General features: G+C 67.2%; 1 protein-coding gene across 1 annotated transcript; it reads right to left on the bottom strand.

Annotated features, from left to right (window-relative positions):
• Nucleotides 1–4,234: 4,234 nt before the first annotated feature.
• Nucleotides 4,235–6,818, bottom strand: ARC (activity regulated cytoskeleton associated protein). The gene is made up of 3 exons (XM_061123077.1): nt 5,003–6,818; nt 4,625–4,751; nt 4,235–4,426 (listed from the first exon to the last, which is right to left on the bottom strand). Exon 1 carries the CDS (start codon nt 6,795–6,797, stop codon nt 5,628–5,630), a length of 1,170 nt encoding a protein of 389 aa, XP_060979060.1. The 5' UTR covers nt 6,798–6,818; the 3' UTR covers nt 4,235–4,426; nt 4,625–4,751; nt 5,003–5,627.
• Between the last annotated feature and the right edge of the window lie 8,064 nt (nt 6,819–14,882).

Here is a 14,882-nt window from a genome sequence, read left to right as displayed (position 1 = left end):
ACACAAAGTTAGCAGGGAAGGCACGCTGGCCTCCTGGGGAGGGGCGGGGGCTGCCGCTCAGGGACGGGTCACCCAGGACGCTGGAAGCCAGCAGGATGACTCGTTCTCTGTGGAGGAGACACGGAGCCCCAGCCAGCTTGCCCGGGAGAGCTGCCGTGGGCGGGCTGGGCCCGGTGCAGTGGGTCAGGGGAGCCCAGGCCTCTCCTGGGGTCCCCACGGGGACGGGGTCGTCATGAGGCTGCGAGGCCCGGGCTGGGGACAGACACGCACCTCCAGGTGGACATGTGGGTGCAGAGAGAATAGCAAGAGCGGCCAGCCAGGCTGGGGGGCTGGGAGAGGGCACCCCTGCCCTGCCCACAGCTTCCCACTTCCAGAAAGGCCGCCCCGCCGGCCACTCCACAGCCCTGGGGTCTGGCTCCAGCTCCTGCTGCAGCCCACATTGCTCTTCTGGGGCCCCCGAAGTGGCCTGGGGGCAACCCTGGGGCTCTGGGGTCCTCGGCAGGGGTCCGGAGTGGCTAAGACAGGACGGCTAGTGGACGGGCAGCGTGATGCTGGTTCAGGCTGACAGAGGGCAGAGGGACCCAGTGGAGGGGCACAGAGCAGGGACCCTGGCTGCCTGATCTGGGCTGGCAGAGATGCGAAGGAGGCCATCAGGAGAAAGTGCGGACCCCGGCTTCTGCTGGGCCTCAGCTTCCCCACCTGTGGAGAGGCCATCTCAGAGAGGAGTGGGGGTGGAGGGCCAGAGGAGCCCCCGCAGCTGCTGCCCACTGGCGCGGAGGGCTGGGTGCTGGGCTGCCCAGCCTCCTTCCTGGAGGAAACAGGCGGATGTATTCCACGCGTCCCAGCTGCTGCGGAAGGGGGGCACCAGCTGGGCGCTCGGCAGGCAGCGTGGGAGAGCCCCTAGGCCATCTGGCAGGTCTGTGGGGGCCCCTCGCTGGAGGGGAACCAGAAAAGGGGAACAGGCAGGAGAGGAGTCTCATAATTTGGGCCGGTGGGCAGCCAGGGCCAGGGGGCAGTGACTGGTCAGAAGTAGGGGTCATGAGTGGGCCAAGGGGAGGGGACAGTGGGGTCAGGGTCAGTGGGGCCAGAAAGCACACTGTCCTCCCGTAGAGGACAGTCCTCTGACCCTCAGCAGGAAGAGGAGAAGGCTTTATAGCAGCAGCCCTAGCGGCCGAACCAGCTTGAATCTTGAGGTCAGGAGCATCCCTTCAAGAAAGTCATTACTTTGAGCATCTTCCAGGAGGTAGGCCTGAAAGACAGGGAGTCCTGGGTGGGTCCCGGCACCCCCGAGCCTTGGATCGGGGGAGGCCTGGAGCATACTTCACGCCTTGGACCCAGAGTCACTGTCCCCCCCGGCTCCCCCTGCAGTGAGGTGGGCCTCTGGAATTCTCAGGTGGATGAGCTATTGGCTGTGCACCCCCTACCCCAGGGCATGGAGAGTCTGTGACACCCTTGGGCAGCCAGCGAAGTCACAGGCAACAAAACCTACACTGCAGGCCCATGAAAGCCCACCTGGGCACAAGCCTGGGGGCCGAGCTTGGCTGGGCCTGGGGACAGCCGCACCCAATGTGCTGAGCATACCCCGGACGGCACCCTGCCCCACATCCTCACATCAGCTCTGCAGGTGGACTCAATTTTCTAGAAAGAGAGGCCCTGGAACTTGAGCCCCAGCCCATCCGGCTTAGAAGCCCCCCACCAAGCTGGGTGTGCAGGGTGAGCCCCTGGGGCAGCCCCGCCCCCCAGTCCCATCTCTGCCCTCCCAGCTCCAACTTCCCTGCCCGGGAGGGAGGAGATGAGACCGGGGCCTGAGGGGTCTGGATGGGCGAGACGGTGGGGTGTGGGCAGGGAGCACCCTGTCGGGGACCCTGGGTTGGGGGACTCTCCACGGCAGCTGGAGGTCTGGCTCCCCCGCCCGCGCCAGCCCACTCCACTCCGCCCTCCCGCCTCTTTTCTTGGGACACAAAGACACAGAGCTGCATCTCAGATTACTGTGAGTGTTCAGCTTGCCGGTTCTACAATCATCCAATTACAGACAGGAAATTCATATTAAAAGGAAAAAGCACCCAGAACACCCAGCTTTTGATGTGAGCAGGAGTAGGTCTCCTGGAGAAATGACTGACTCTCAGGCATCACCATGGTGCCCAGCCTCCTGTTCCTGCCGACTTCCTTCCCCATTCTTGTCAGCACTCTGAGTGTTTGAAAGGAATAAAGGAGGAGAGCAGGGAGGAGGCGGCCTTCACCGAGAGTGTCACACCGGGCGCCGGCTTGGTTCTGCGTGCACAGTGACGGTGTTCCTGGCAGCAGGTGGTTCTCGCTGCTCCCGTGTGTTTCCGGCCTTCCTGGGCGCTTCCTGCATCCCGGTAGGCACCATCCTCTCAGCAGGGGCAGCCACGTCCGGCCCTCACCCCACCCAGCAGAGCAGCCCCTTCTGAGGGCAGGGCCGGCCCCGGCAGGCCATAAGTGCCCGCCGCCAACCATGGCGGCTGGGAGGCGCTGGGGGGGCTTTTACCACCAGCCTGGCCAGGGCTTACCTATACACCTGTGCCTGAACGCCTGTACGAGGCGTTCCATCAGACCCTCACCCACGAGAGGTCCTGAGGGTCTGTATGAGTGTGACAGACTTTCTGTATCAGACGACTGGAAGTAAAGATCAAGGGAGATAATCTGGGTGGGTCAGGGTCCATCAGTTGAAAGACCTGAAGAGCAGAGTTGAGCCTTCACCAAAGGAGACGTCCCATGCCCAAGGGGCCCCCTGCCCTGCAGACTCGGGGCTGGCCCTGCCGTCCCACCATCCCGTGAGCCAACTCCCCGACACAGACCCCTCCGTGTCCACCTCCCCAGGCCTGCTTCTCACTCCACGCTGCCTGGTGGACAGGTCCGAGCCACCCCCACCCACAGGCCACCTGCCCATCTCCTGTAACAACCTGGCATCCTCCACGAAGGCAGGTGTGTTACGGGTTATGTGCACAGTCTGGATCGTCTCCTGTCTAAGGTCTCGAGCCCGCAATGGTTTCAGTGATGGCTTCTCTGTCTGCAGATGAGGAATGTGAGGTTCTTCACTTTCCAGTATTCACTGGAAAGACTGATGTTGAATTCCCAATCCTTTGCCCACCTGATGCGAAGAGCTGACTCATTGGAAAAGACCCTGACGCTGGGAAAGATTGAGGGCAGGAGGAGGAGGCGGCAGAGGATGAGATGGCTAGAGAGCATCACCACCTCGGGAGGTAGTGAAAGACAGGGGAGCCTGGCGTGCTGCAGTCCATGGGGCCGCAGAGTCGGACACACCTGAGTGACTGAACAATGTGAGGCTCAGAAAGACCGAGTTTAAGACCCTACAGCCAGGACTCACCAAGGTCTTCCCGCAGCAGGGACCTTAACCAGCTCTCACCGGTCCAAACCCCGAGAATCCCCTCTGGGCCCACAGGCCTCTGGGCAGGTGGAGGCCTGGCAGCAGACGCGTGCCTGGCACCCCCGCCAGCCCCCCTGCCCCCAGCGCGTCCCACACCTTGTCGTCCACTCAGCATGAACGGCAGTGGCTCCGGTGTTCTGAGATGGTCAGTCCTACCCCTGAGTTCCAGGGTCCCGCCACCCTGAACGGCCTCCCTCTGCAGGCCCCCTCCAGCCAGCAGAGAAACAGCAGCACACACACGCCAGTAAGTTTCAGTGTTTTATTAACAAAGTCTTAGAAAAAGCGTCTGTCTTCAGGTGAGGTGGCAGGGTGGACATGACCTGGCCTGACATTCAAGGCTTGATCCACAGGGGGCAGGGACTTGACCACACCCCCCTGAGGACCTTGGGGCCTCCCCGTAGCCTGCGCCAGCCGAGGAGGGCAGGTTATGGCTTATGTGCAAAAATAAAATCTGGGGCGGGGGGCGGCGCTGGCAGGACACGGGATGGAGGGGCAGGCAGAGTTTCCTGCGGGAGCTGGTCTCCCGAGTCTGGGAGCCCCCAACCAGGCCTGCTTGGGCTGCAGACACAGGTGGCCGGCCAGCACCAGGGAGTTGGTGGCTGGGGCAGTGGGGGTCCGGGCCAGGGCCGCGGCAGGGCCTGGCAGGGAGCCTGAGTGAGCCCCAGGGGCACAGGCTTCCGGGCCTCCTGGGGCTGGGCCTGGGGCCGCCGGGCGGGGCGGCCGTGGCGGAAGCTCTAACGGCAGAGGGTGGCCGCGCAGCGGGCAGGGGCTCCGGGGTGGGAGCCAGGCCAGGCCCGGGAAGGCAGCGGCCCTGGGGGCGGGCGGGCAGCGGGCAGCCAGCGGGGCGGGCATAGCGGCAGGCCCCGGCCCTCGCGCTGGCCCCTCTTCACCACCAGCTCTCTGCTGGGCCCCCTCCTCTGGTCTCAGGTTTCTCCTCTCGTGCAGGCAGCTTGCAGGGGGAGAGGAGAAGGGACAGTGCCGGGCACAGCAGCAAAGGCTCTGTGGGAGCCTGGAGACCTGAAAGGAAGGAAGACACGGGTGTCAGGGACTCGGGCGGCCAGGGCAGGGCGGGGCCGCCCTTTCAGAGAGCGAGGCCCTGGGGTCCCGGGGGGCTGTTTCTCAGCTGGCCCAGAAGACTGGGGGCCTGAGGCCAGGGGCTGGGGGGAGCTGGGGGGCCCCTGGTGAGGACAGCCGGGGGCGGGGTCCCCTGTGTACCTGTCGTCAACTCTCCTGGCTCTGAGGGCCGGCTGCTGCCTCAGCCGGGCTGGAGGACTCAGGCCCCAGGGGACCTGCCACCTGCTGTGGGTGAGTCATCGTGGGGCTCTGTCCCTCTCCACTGGTGCTGCGGGGAGAGAAAACACAGGGCCCAGTGAGAGCTGGGTCAGCAACCTCCGCCAGCCCTGCCCCCACTCCAGCCCCCTCCCTGACCCCTGGGGTCTCCCCTCCACACCACCCCAACCCCATCCCAGCAGCTGATTTTTGGGAACGCCAGGGGCTCTGAACCTCCAGCTCGTCTGGCAGGGTGGGCTTGGCCCTGGGCCCTCCCAGCCCTATGGTGCCCCCTGGCGGTGGTGCCAAGGGGCAGGGGCTCACCTGAGTGGCCAGGAGGCACCAGGTCGCCAGGTCTGTTGCTGCCATTGCGGCTACTGCTGCTGCTGCTGCGTCTTGAGCTTGGGCTCTCCTCCAGGGGGAGGGAGCCACATTGCCCGAGGCTGGCCAGCTGCCCCGGGGGGGCGGCAGGGGTGCCAGCCGGTCACGGCGACTGCCGGGAGAAGTAGCTTCCCTGAAGCCCAGGCTGCGGGGGCACCAGCGGCCCCTGAGCTTCTGCTCTGGGGTGTTCCTTGAGCTGGGTGCGCGCCGGCCCGTGCCATTTGGACACTGGGTTTCTGAGTGCCCAGAGGGCCCAGGCATTGAGCAGGATAAGGAAACTGTTATGGCCTGAGAGGATGGAGGGCGGGGTTGCTGACTCAGGCCAGTCCACCAGCGGGGAAGACAGACGCAGGGAGGGTGAGGGCTGGGTCTGCGAGGAAGGGGCGCCCCTTGGCTGTCTGGGGGACACTGCCCGCATCTGGGTCACGCGTGTCTGTTGGAGTCAGGCTAGGAGGCCGAGGTGAGCGTCCGGCTGCACGAGGAGACTAAGGGCTCCCCTGCAGGGGCGGGCCCACTCAAAAGTCCCGGTGGGTGAGGGCCACAGGCGGGCAGGCGGGGCCGGCACCCTCTACTCGGGCTGAGTCCGGTCACTGGCTACAGACTCGTTGGTGAGGGCAGGCGTGAGGGCCTCGGCCTCCTCCGCGGCGGGCTCGGCTGCCTGCTCCAGGCCATCCTGCACCTCCATGCCCTTCTGGATGAGCTGCTCCAGGGTCTTGGGCAGCGGGGGCCGCAGGAAGCGCTTGAGCTTGGGCTGCAGCGTGCCCACCACGTACTGGATGATCTCCTCCTCCTCGGCGTCCACGTACAGCGTCTGGTACAGGTCCCGTTTGCGCCACAGGAACTGGTCCAGCGGCTCGCCCTGCTTCTGCGGCAGGTCCAGCTCCCTCTGGATAGCCTCCCGGGACAGCGTGCCTTCACTGTACTGCAGGAACTCCTTCTTGAACTCCACCCAGTTCTTCACGGAGCCCTGCTTGTACTCCCACCACTTCTTGGCCGGCCCGTTCATGTGGTTCTGGATCTGAGACAGCCAGTACTCCTCGGAGCCGCCCACCTGGCGCAGATAGTCCTCCAGGTGGCGGAGGAACTCCCGCGGGTCCTCGAAGACCTGCGTGTCCACGCCGGGGCTCAGCTGCCCGTCCTCCCCCGGAGCCCAGGGCGGGTACTGCTGGGCTTCCACTTCCTCCCCCGGCAGCTGGCCGGTGGCCGGCGGGGGAGTGATGGCATAGGGGCTGACAGTGTAGTCGTAGTTGTCCGCCTCCTGGCAGTAGCTCTCGGGACCCCCTACGCCCACGGAGACGGTGTGGCGCGCTGGGTCGCTGCCCACCGGGTACTTGCCGCCCGCGGACTCCAGGCGGTCGGCCCACCTCTCCAGCCGGTAGAAGACCTCCCGCCACACGTGCATCTCCCGCTTGACCCAGCGCTCCAGGTTGGCGATGGTCTCCTGGCAGCGGCTCAGGCAGGCCTTGATGGACTTCTTCCAGCGCTGCGAGTCGCCGGTGGGCACGTACCCGTCCAGGTTGCTCTCCAGCTTGCCCACGGACCGGTGCAGCCCCTTCAGCTCCCGCTCCACTTGCTTGGACACCTCGGTGAGCAGGTGCCGGTGGGTCCTCCGCACGTGCTCGAGCATCTCCGCCCGGCACTTACCGATCTGCAGGATCACGTTGGGCTTGGCGGCCGGCCCGCCGCGGGGCGCGGGGTAGGCGTGGAGGCCGCCGGTCGTCCTGTGGTCCAACTCCATCGGCTCGAGGGTTGCGGCGGGGCTCGCTAGGACAGCCGAGAGAGGGAGGCTGCAAAGTCCTCTTGGGGACGGCGAGGGGCTGCTGGGGGCCGGCTGCGCGGAGCTGCGAGGCGCGGCGGGCGGGTCCCGCAGAGGAGCTGCCGGTCCCGGCTGGTCGCGGCGGCGGCGGCGGAGCGGGAGGACTCAGCGCCCGAGCTCTGCGCTGGAGCTCGGCCGCCGGCTCTTTATGCCGCCAGCGCGGCCCGTGGGCGGCCCCGTCGCCGAGCCTCGGCTCCCATTGGCCCGGGCGCCGGCTCCCCGCCCGCGCCCCCAGCTTGCCGGCCCGCCTTCCCGCGCCCACGCGCGCTCCCGGCGGAGGGAGGACCCACCCCCTGCACACCCGGCGGCCCGGGGTGACTAATGCACTCGCTCGCGCCGCCCCCTCCCCGACCCATTCAGCCCTCGGGGACCCAGGGATGGAGCTGGGCACGGACCACGAAGCCCCCTCAGCCAGCGCGAGGCAGGGAGGCCAGGTGAGCGCCCCGGGGGCCCCCCACCCGGAGGTAAGGAGGAAGCCCCCTCTCCTGGGCCCCTCCCGGCTTGCTTCCTCCTGTGGCTGCCACCTCCTGCCTGCGGGGGGTTGGGGGGTGGGAGGGAGTGCTGGACGTTGCGCCCCTGGGCCACCGGCGCAGCCTTGCCCAGCCTCGGTATGCAGGACGTTCAGCCACAGGTGAGACCTGGCCACCACCGCGGTACTCGGACCCTCTTCCCTTGATCTGAAGACCTCGAGGCATGTTCATGTGCACACACACCCCCAGGTGTCAGGTGTGAGTCCCCGACGTGGCCTGACCCCTCTGTCCCTGCCCGGGAGCCCCTGAATCCAGGCCTGGGGCTGGCTCTGCGCCCTGTGTGAGGGGGACACGCACCCAGGGCTTGGCTCCCCCAGCTCCCTTGGCCATGGAGTGGGTGCGTGTGTGCCTGGCTGGCAGTAACTGGGCACGACCACCTGGCACCCCACTCCCAGGTCTTTGCTGAGGCCAGGACTTTTTCACTCGGTGCCCCCAGGGACACCTGGAGGCTGCTTTCAAGGGGCGGAGGGTGGGGGAGATGGAGGGGTCCTGCCTCCCGCCGCAGGCTGTGACCCCTGAACCCCTAGAGCACCAGAACTGGTCAGAAGCTCCAAGACTTCTAGGAGGATGGAGGTGGGGGGAGGGGGGAGGGTGCTGGCAGCTTGATGCGGTTAGAGGCAGAGAAGCAAAGCACCATATAAGGAACGGGGCTCCGGAAGCTGAGATTCCCTCGGGAGGGAGGTCCCTTCTGCCTCCCTGGCAACAGTGTGGGGAAGGGACGTCCCCCTGGATGCCCGTGACAGATGGCTGTGGTCCCAGGTCCTCTGCAGTTCTGCGGGCACAGGTGGCACACACTCCCCGCAGCCACGCACCACTGCCCGTCCAGACGCCTTCCCTGCGGCCAGCGCCCTCACACACACACACTGCACACTCACCCCTCCCCAACATAGACACTCATACCCCACACCCGTCCATCCTCCCCCGACCCAGTCATCCCTGTCCACACCTACCCCCTCATGCCAGGCCCACCCGCCCCCAGTGTCTTGCTCACACGCGCGAGGGCACACGGGCGCCCACGCTGCAATCCTCACTCTGGGCCCCCCCGGAGCCCCCTTCTGTCCTGGGAGCACCCCTCAGAGCCAAGCTGCCACCTCCTTTCCTGCTCTAAGCTTCCACCCTTAGCTGGGAGGAACGTCTCCCTGGCAGAAACTCCTCCCGAATCGCACTCCTGGCATTTCTAATTAAAGGCGAGTGGGTGAGCAGAGAGGGAGCAGGGTGGAGAGTGGGCCAGCTGCTGCCAGAACAGGAATCCCAGGGCCGGAGGCAGTAGGGTGTCTGTGTGCGTGAGCGGGGCTGGTCACCGCAAGCCCGCGACCATGTCTGAGGGCCCTGGTCAGGAGAGGCCGCGGCGAGCCAGCCAGGCAGGGACCGCACGTGTGCACCTATGTGCACGTGTGTGTGTGTGTGTGTGTGTGTGTGTGTGTGCGCACCTGCATGTGGCGGGGGTGCCAGAGCCAGCACCTGAGTGACCAGTAGGGATGGCTGGTCACCCCTCGGTTTACAGAGGCCCTGTGGCCCCTGAGCCATGGGCCGGCTGGGGCAGGAGACTGGAGGTGGGCATCCCCTCTGTGGGCGGGAGAGCAGGTCTCAGGGCAGCCTGGCAGGTGGGCTGGCCTTGACACCGGCCCTCGGTGGCCCCTCTGCCCGGCCAGCCTGGCCTGCTGTGGGTGCGGAGGGCGCTGCATAGAGGCTGCGCTCACGAGGCCGCTGTGACAGGTGATGGGCCGCAGCCGCTGCTCTGGGAACACTTAATCGCTGCCCAATTATCGCCCCAGAAGCCCTCAGCACACCCCCACACTGCAGCCTCAGGCTCCATTCTCCTGCCGCCTCCACCTCCGGAGAGGAGGCCTGGCCAGCTCCGTGCCTGTGGGGGCTGCCCCCACCTCCCCTTGCCCGGGGGGCTGAAGGCCTCCAGCCCCAGCCCACCTAGAGCAGGCCGGCTCAGGCTGAGGAGGGGCGGGTGCAGTGGGCAGCAGGGCTGTGCAAGGACGGAGCAGGGTCCCAGCCCCCCACCCCCAGCACTCAGAGCCTGGTTGGGCTGCTGCTCCTCAGGTCTGGCAGTTCCTGAGGCCTCGCCTGCCCCAGATGGAAGCGGGTGAGCAGGAGAGGCTGGGTCTGCCCAGCGTGAGGGTCCGGGCGGCCCCCATTCCAGCCCCTCCAGGTTCTAACGCTCCGCCCCCAGGGCTCGGGGCTCCCAGCCCCCAGGGGCTGCTCTCCTGATGCTGAGACCCTTGTTTCAGCCCCAGGTCTCCCCAACCTCTCCTGCCAGCCCCCCCCCCCCCCCCCCCCCCCCGCTCCCCGCAGCGCCTGCCTTCCCAAGGCTGCTCCGTGATCAGGTTGACCAGGTTCCATCCCCAGGAACCTCCCTCCTCATCCCTCTTCCGGGGTCTGGGGTGCGTTCTGGGAGCCAGGCTTGGCCTGCCTCTCCAGCAGGGCCCCAGCCACCGCCCTGCAGACTCGCAGCCTCTCATCTACCCCCAGCATGGCACAAGCACCTGCAGGCAGAGCTCACGCTGTCATGGACCCCCCAGGCCCAGGTCACTGCCTCCTGCGGCAGGGAGGGGGACTATGGAGGGAAAGCCGGGGTGTTGCCCAGAGCAGCCGTCAGCCACCCACTCTCACCTGGCCCTACCTGCCCGGCTTTGGCCTGGGGTCCAGGTGCCCACCCTCCACGTGTGCCCGCTGCCCATCCTGCCACCCGGTGGGGCCCTCTGAGGTCTGTGGCCTCCTCGTGCCTCCTGTGCCTGCCTGCCATCCGTTTGGCATTTCCCGGCCTGGCTGTCCTGGTGCCGAGGATCTGCCCACCCTGGCCAGCGCTGCTGCCTGCCCTTCGCCCTGAACCAGTCCCGAACCCAGGTCTCCCGTGGTTGCTGCTTCCCTCTTGCTCAGCCAAGCACTTAGAGCCGAGAGCTGGGTGTGACAGCAGCCCCAGGACGGCGTCCGCACCCTCACAGCTGAGCCACGGAGCCCGAAGCCGGCCTGGCACAGAGCGTGCACGCGCAATGAGTCGTGGAACGGGCGAGATAGTGGGCCCTTCTCCCTCCTTTTCTGGTTGGGAGACAGTTGGCGGGTTGCCCACGTGAGCCTTAACTGTCCGTCTGTCAACTGGGCTGACGGTGCCAGGGCCTGGGGTCCAGCGAGGCCGAGTGCTGGTCCTCTTGCCTGACCTCGTCCCCGCCTGAGGACGCCCCCCTCGTCCTGCCAAGAGCCTCCCGTCGGAGCATCACTTCCAGGATCTGGGAGGTGGGAGGTGGTCGGGACCCCTCCCTGTGGCCCCTGGGGGGAGCCCCCTTGCCCCCAAGGCAGTGGTGGGGCCAGAACCCGTGCCTGGGCTCCAGTGATGAGGCTGAACAGAGGCCCTGGGGACGGCTGGCTGCATGGCCTGGGGCTCGAGCCCAGTCAGCCCGGAGGGCACTGCCGGTCCAGCCATGCTCCTGAGCCCAGCTGTGGGGGGCTGGGCCACGGAGAGGCCGGGACAGGCAGGCGGGGGCCGTGGACATGGTGGGAGAGCTGAGCCCAGGAGGAGAGCATCAAGCTGGGAAACGGAGGTACAGAGGAGGGCGAGCCGCTGGGGCTGGTGGTCTCCTGCCTGGGGAGACGTTCTCCCTCATCTCACGGAGGCCCTGCAAGGCGGGGGCCCTTCCCAGGCCCTGAACCGGCAGGTGGCACGGCTGGGGCCCCTCCACCCCGCGTGCCTGCGGGGCCTGCTGCAGCGGAGCCTCTGGGAGGGCCCAGGAGGCCAGGGCGGGACCCTGGGGGGTTGGGCACATGCTGACTCCAGACGGGAGTGACCCTGAGCAGGGGCTGGGCTCAGCCTGGGGGCCAGGGAGGCAGGGGCGCTGGACTATGGGGGCGGGGGTGGGCTGAGCTCCTGGAGCTGCGGGAGCGTTTTCTTTCCTGTCCCGCCCCTGCTCCCGGGCTTCCTCTCCTCTCCTCTGCGGTTGGCAGGGTATGTGCTGCGTCCTGTCCCCGGAACAGGCAGCCTCACACACCAGACCCTCCTCCCTCCGCACCAAGGAAAGTTCTGCATTTTCCTACCGATTCTGGCATGGCAGGGCCTCCCTGCACCCTCCAGGCCAGGGCCCAAGCAGGGGCCATGGGTAGGGCAGGGCAGGGCCCGTCCTCAAGGGACACTCTTTCCTCGCCACCCCCCAGCCATTGAAGAAGGGAAGGCAAAGCCCCCAGCGAGAGGGTCCAGGGCTGCTCCAGGCCCCTCTGCAGGGAAGCCAGAGCCGGGACTGGCTGGTGAGAGGGCGAGGGGATGGTCTGCTGGTTCTCCGAGGCGCCGGGAACACGGTGCACATCCTGCGAGACTGGGGGTGGGCCCCCTCTGCACCCCCGGCCTCAGTTTCCTCACCCGCAGAGTGGGTCCAGCCATCGCTGCCCTGTTCAGCTGTGAGGTGAGGCAGTCAATCAAGCGGCACTTCCGGAGCCCGGCTTGGCCGGCACTGAGCAAGATGGGATGGTGGGAAGGTGCAAGTCACCCATGAAATAGGGCCACCGCTGTGACCCCCACACAGTCCCCGGAGGACACCGGGCTGTGTGTGGCCTTAGGCATGCTGCCCATGGAGCCGCTGCCCTTGGCACTGGGCCGCCAGCTGGCGGCACCTCCACTCAGAGGGTCAGGCCCTTCAAGGAGCAGCCGCAGCATCCAGGGTGCTTGCCGGGGAGTCGGACAGGTGGGACTGGGTGAGCGAGGCTGTGCAGCTTTGCTAGTGGGGGCTGGAGAGGGGGGCCAGGAGGCAGGGGCGTGGGGCAGGGACACCCCTATGCATGCCGCTTGCTGGCCGACCACCCCCACGGCAGCTGGAGCCAAGTGTCCCCTCAGCTGGGCAGGCGCCCTGGTCGGGAGCCAGGCAACCCCTTGCCACGCCCCACCCCCACTTCTCGAGGCGTCTCGGGGTGGCGTCCTGCGGATCCCTTGACCCCGCTGGCCCCGCCATCCTTGGCGCACCGGGGGGTGGACAGCTGTGGCGGGTGGTGACGAGGAGGGCGCTGGCCCGCTGAGCGCGCTGGTCCACATGAGGCCCTGGCCAGCCTGCTGCCCACCACACCACCTTGTTTAACTGATGTAGGTCTGCCCAGCGTCAGAACCTCGGCACGAAAGCTCAGCCAGGCTCATGGGGCGTCTCATCCGAGCCCAGGGTCACTGCCTCCAGGAAGGCCCCCCGGCCTCCCGGTGCGTGGGAGCCTCTTCCACCCCCGCCCCCCTCGGAGCCCCTGAGCACAGCATCCTCCCACCTGTGCCGTTTGTAGGTGTGTGTGAGCGAGCGTTAGCGTGTGAGACTGTGTCAGCGTGTCAGAGTGCATGTGCTTCCTGATCTCTCTGGCCGAGGCGTGCTCCTGCTGGCCGACAGCCAGGCCCTGAGCTCGCTCTGGACACACGGAGTGGACAAAACGTCCTGCACGCTAACCCAAGAGACTCTGCCTGCTCAGAGGTGTGCCCACACCCCCACGTGCTGCCCTGCTGGGCGGGGACCGTGGAGGGTGAGCAGGGCGACGTGGGTGCGGGGAAGGCGGGAGGGCCGCTCTGAGAGCTCGTTTAGAGGGTGGGGATAACAGCAGAGCCGGCTCCCAGGGTCGGGTGGGGGTAGTTGGAATCGGGCAGCCGCCCCCTCCTCTCTGCCCACTGCGGCCCAGGAGGGCTGCACACGGCCCCCACCACCTCCCTGGATCCCCGGGGGTCCAGTCATGCAGCAGAAACCCCGAAGGTGGCCAGGATGTGGGGTGCGCTGCCAACCGGCGCAGGGAGACGTCCCCAGATGCCCGTGCCAGGGAGGGGGTGGTGGCCACTGCTCTGCCGTGCTCTGCGTTCCCATTTACATCTCGAGCCAGCGCAGTGCGCCAGCCTCCACCACTCACTTCCGGGGCCATAAAAGGAGCAGGACTGAGAATAGCTTGCTGTGACGCGGGGAGCTTCCCCACGCAGGTGCAGGCGGTGCCGCCAGCAAGCAGGCAGGCGGAAGGCAGGCTCTGTCCCAGCTCCGCCCCCGCGCACGGGAAACGGCAGCGGCCAGCGCTGCTGCGGCTGCGGGGGTCCAAGGTCCCGCCTCCATTCTCCCTCTCGCCTCTCCTTCCCTGCCCCTGGGGCTGGGGCCTGAGCCCTCTGCCCTTGAAGCCACCCGGCCCATGCGCGTCTCATCCACGCCCCCCAGTCCGGCCGAGGCCTCTCCTGGGCTCCTGATCCACAGCAGCACGCCTGGCGCAGCTGCAGGCCCCTCGCCCCCCCCAGGCTGGCATCCCCCCACTCTCTGCCCTGGGGTGTGGTGCCTCCCTGTCTGCTGCCGGCCTCTCAGATGCCAGGCACGGCCGCGATGACCTCTGGCCCTGATCTCCACTCGACACATCCACTGGCAGCCGCTCAGTAGCGCCTCCCTGGGCCTCTGTTTCTGGGGCGCCGTCCACGCCCTCTGGGTCTGTGCCTGGCCTTCGCTGCCAGGCAGATCTTACCAATTCTGAATAAAGGGTCTGTGCTTCTGTTCTGCCATGGACCCCACCCGCTGCACAGCCAGTCCCACCTGCCAGGGCCCCCATCCTGGTTCGGGGGTCTATCTGGAAAGAGGGTCGACATGGAAGGAGTGTGGGAGACAGCCTCAGCACGTGCCAAGCATCTCCCTGCTCCTTGGAACAGATGGGTGGTCACTGTCAACCATTTTACAGACGGGGAGCTTGAGGTGCAGGGAGGGTAGGGGATGAGCTTGGGGAACCAGCTGGTGAGCAAATGACCGAGTCTCCTGGCCCTGAGGCCAATCCCCATCCTGCCGTCTGCCGCCACTGGCCAGGTGCAGGGTCAGGCTACCCTGGACGCCCTCTGAGCGTCAGTTTCTTCAGCTGATGGGCAGGTGGCCCCTCAGAGGTTCAGGGTAAGGGGCTGATCGGCAGGACATCCAACGCACGGCCCGTCTTCTGCGTTCTTGGCCCTGAGTTCTGTGTGCAGATCTGGAGATACTCCCGAGGGTGTGGGGGCCGCAGCAGCAGGAGGCGGGGTGCTCAGGGGAGGGGCTGGTGACATCCGTGACCTGCACACGGCACTGGCTGCCTCCTGGCCTGGGGACACTGGTCTGATCCCCACAGACCAGGGTAGATCCTGGACCCCTCAGCTCCCCCCCGCCCTGGCACAGCGCCCCCCTCCCTCCCTCCCTCCCTCCCTCCCTCCCTCTCCTGGCTGAGCTCCAGCGGGATGCCCACCACCGGGCCAGCCTGGGAGACGGTGACGCCCCGAGGGTCAGGAATTGCCCAGGATGGTCGAGGAGTGCACAGCCCAGACCATCACGGGCGTCCCCACCCTCCCCCCACTGCATGGATTCTCAACACACACTTGCCCCAGCCTGGCTGCACTGCCTGGGAGTCAGGGCCCCGCTGGGGGTTGGCAGCACATCAGAGGATGGGCCCTGAGAGAGGGGCTGGGCCTGGGGCTGGGGCCTGTGGGCACGCCAGGCTGGGCCAGCCGTCCTGGGCTGGGTGCTGCCCACCAGCT

Source organism: Dama dama, chromosome 21 (assembly GCF_033118175.1).
Source record: "Dama dama isolate Ldn47 chromosome 21, ASM3311817v1, whole genome shotgun sequence".
Lineage (NCBI taxonomy): Eukaryota > Metazoa > Chordata > Mammalia > Artiodactyla > Cervidae > Dama > Dama dama.
This window is presented reverse-complemented; position numbering and strand designations above follow the sequence as displayed.

Coding starts and splice junctions, on each gene's coding strand:
- ARC (XM_061123077.1), bottom strand. CDS start 6,797: ATGGAGTTGGACCACAGGACGACCGGCGGCCTCCACGCCTACCCCGCG.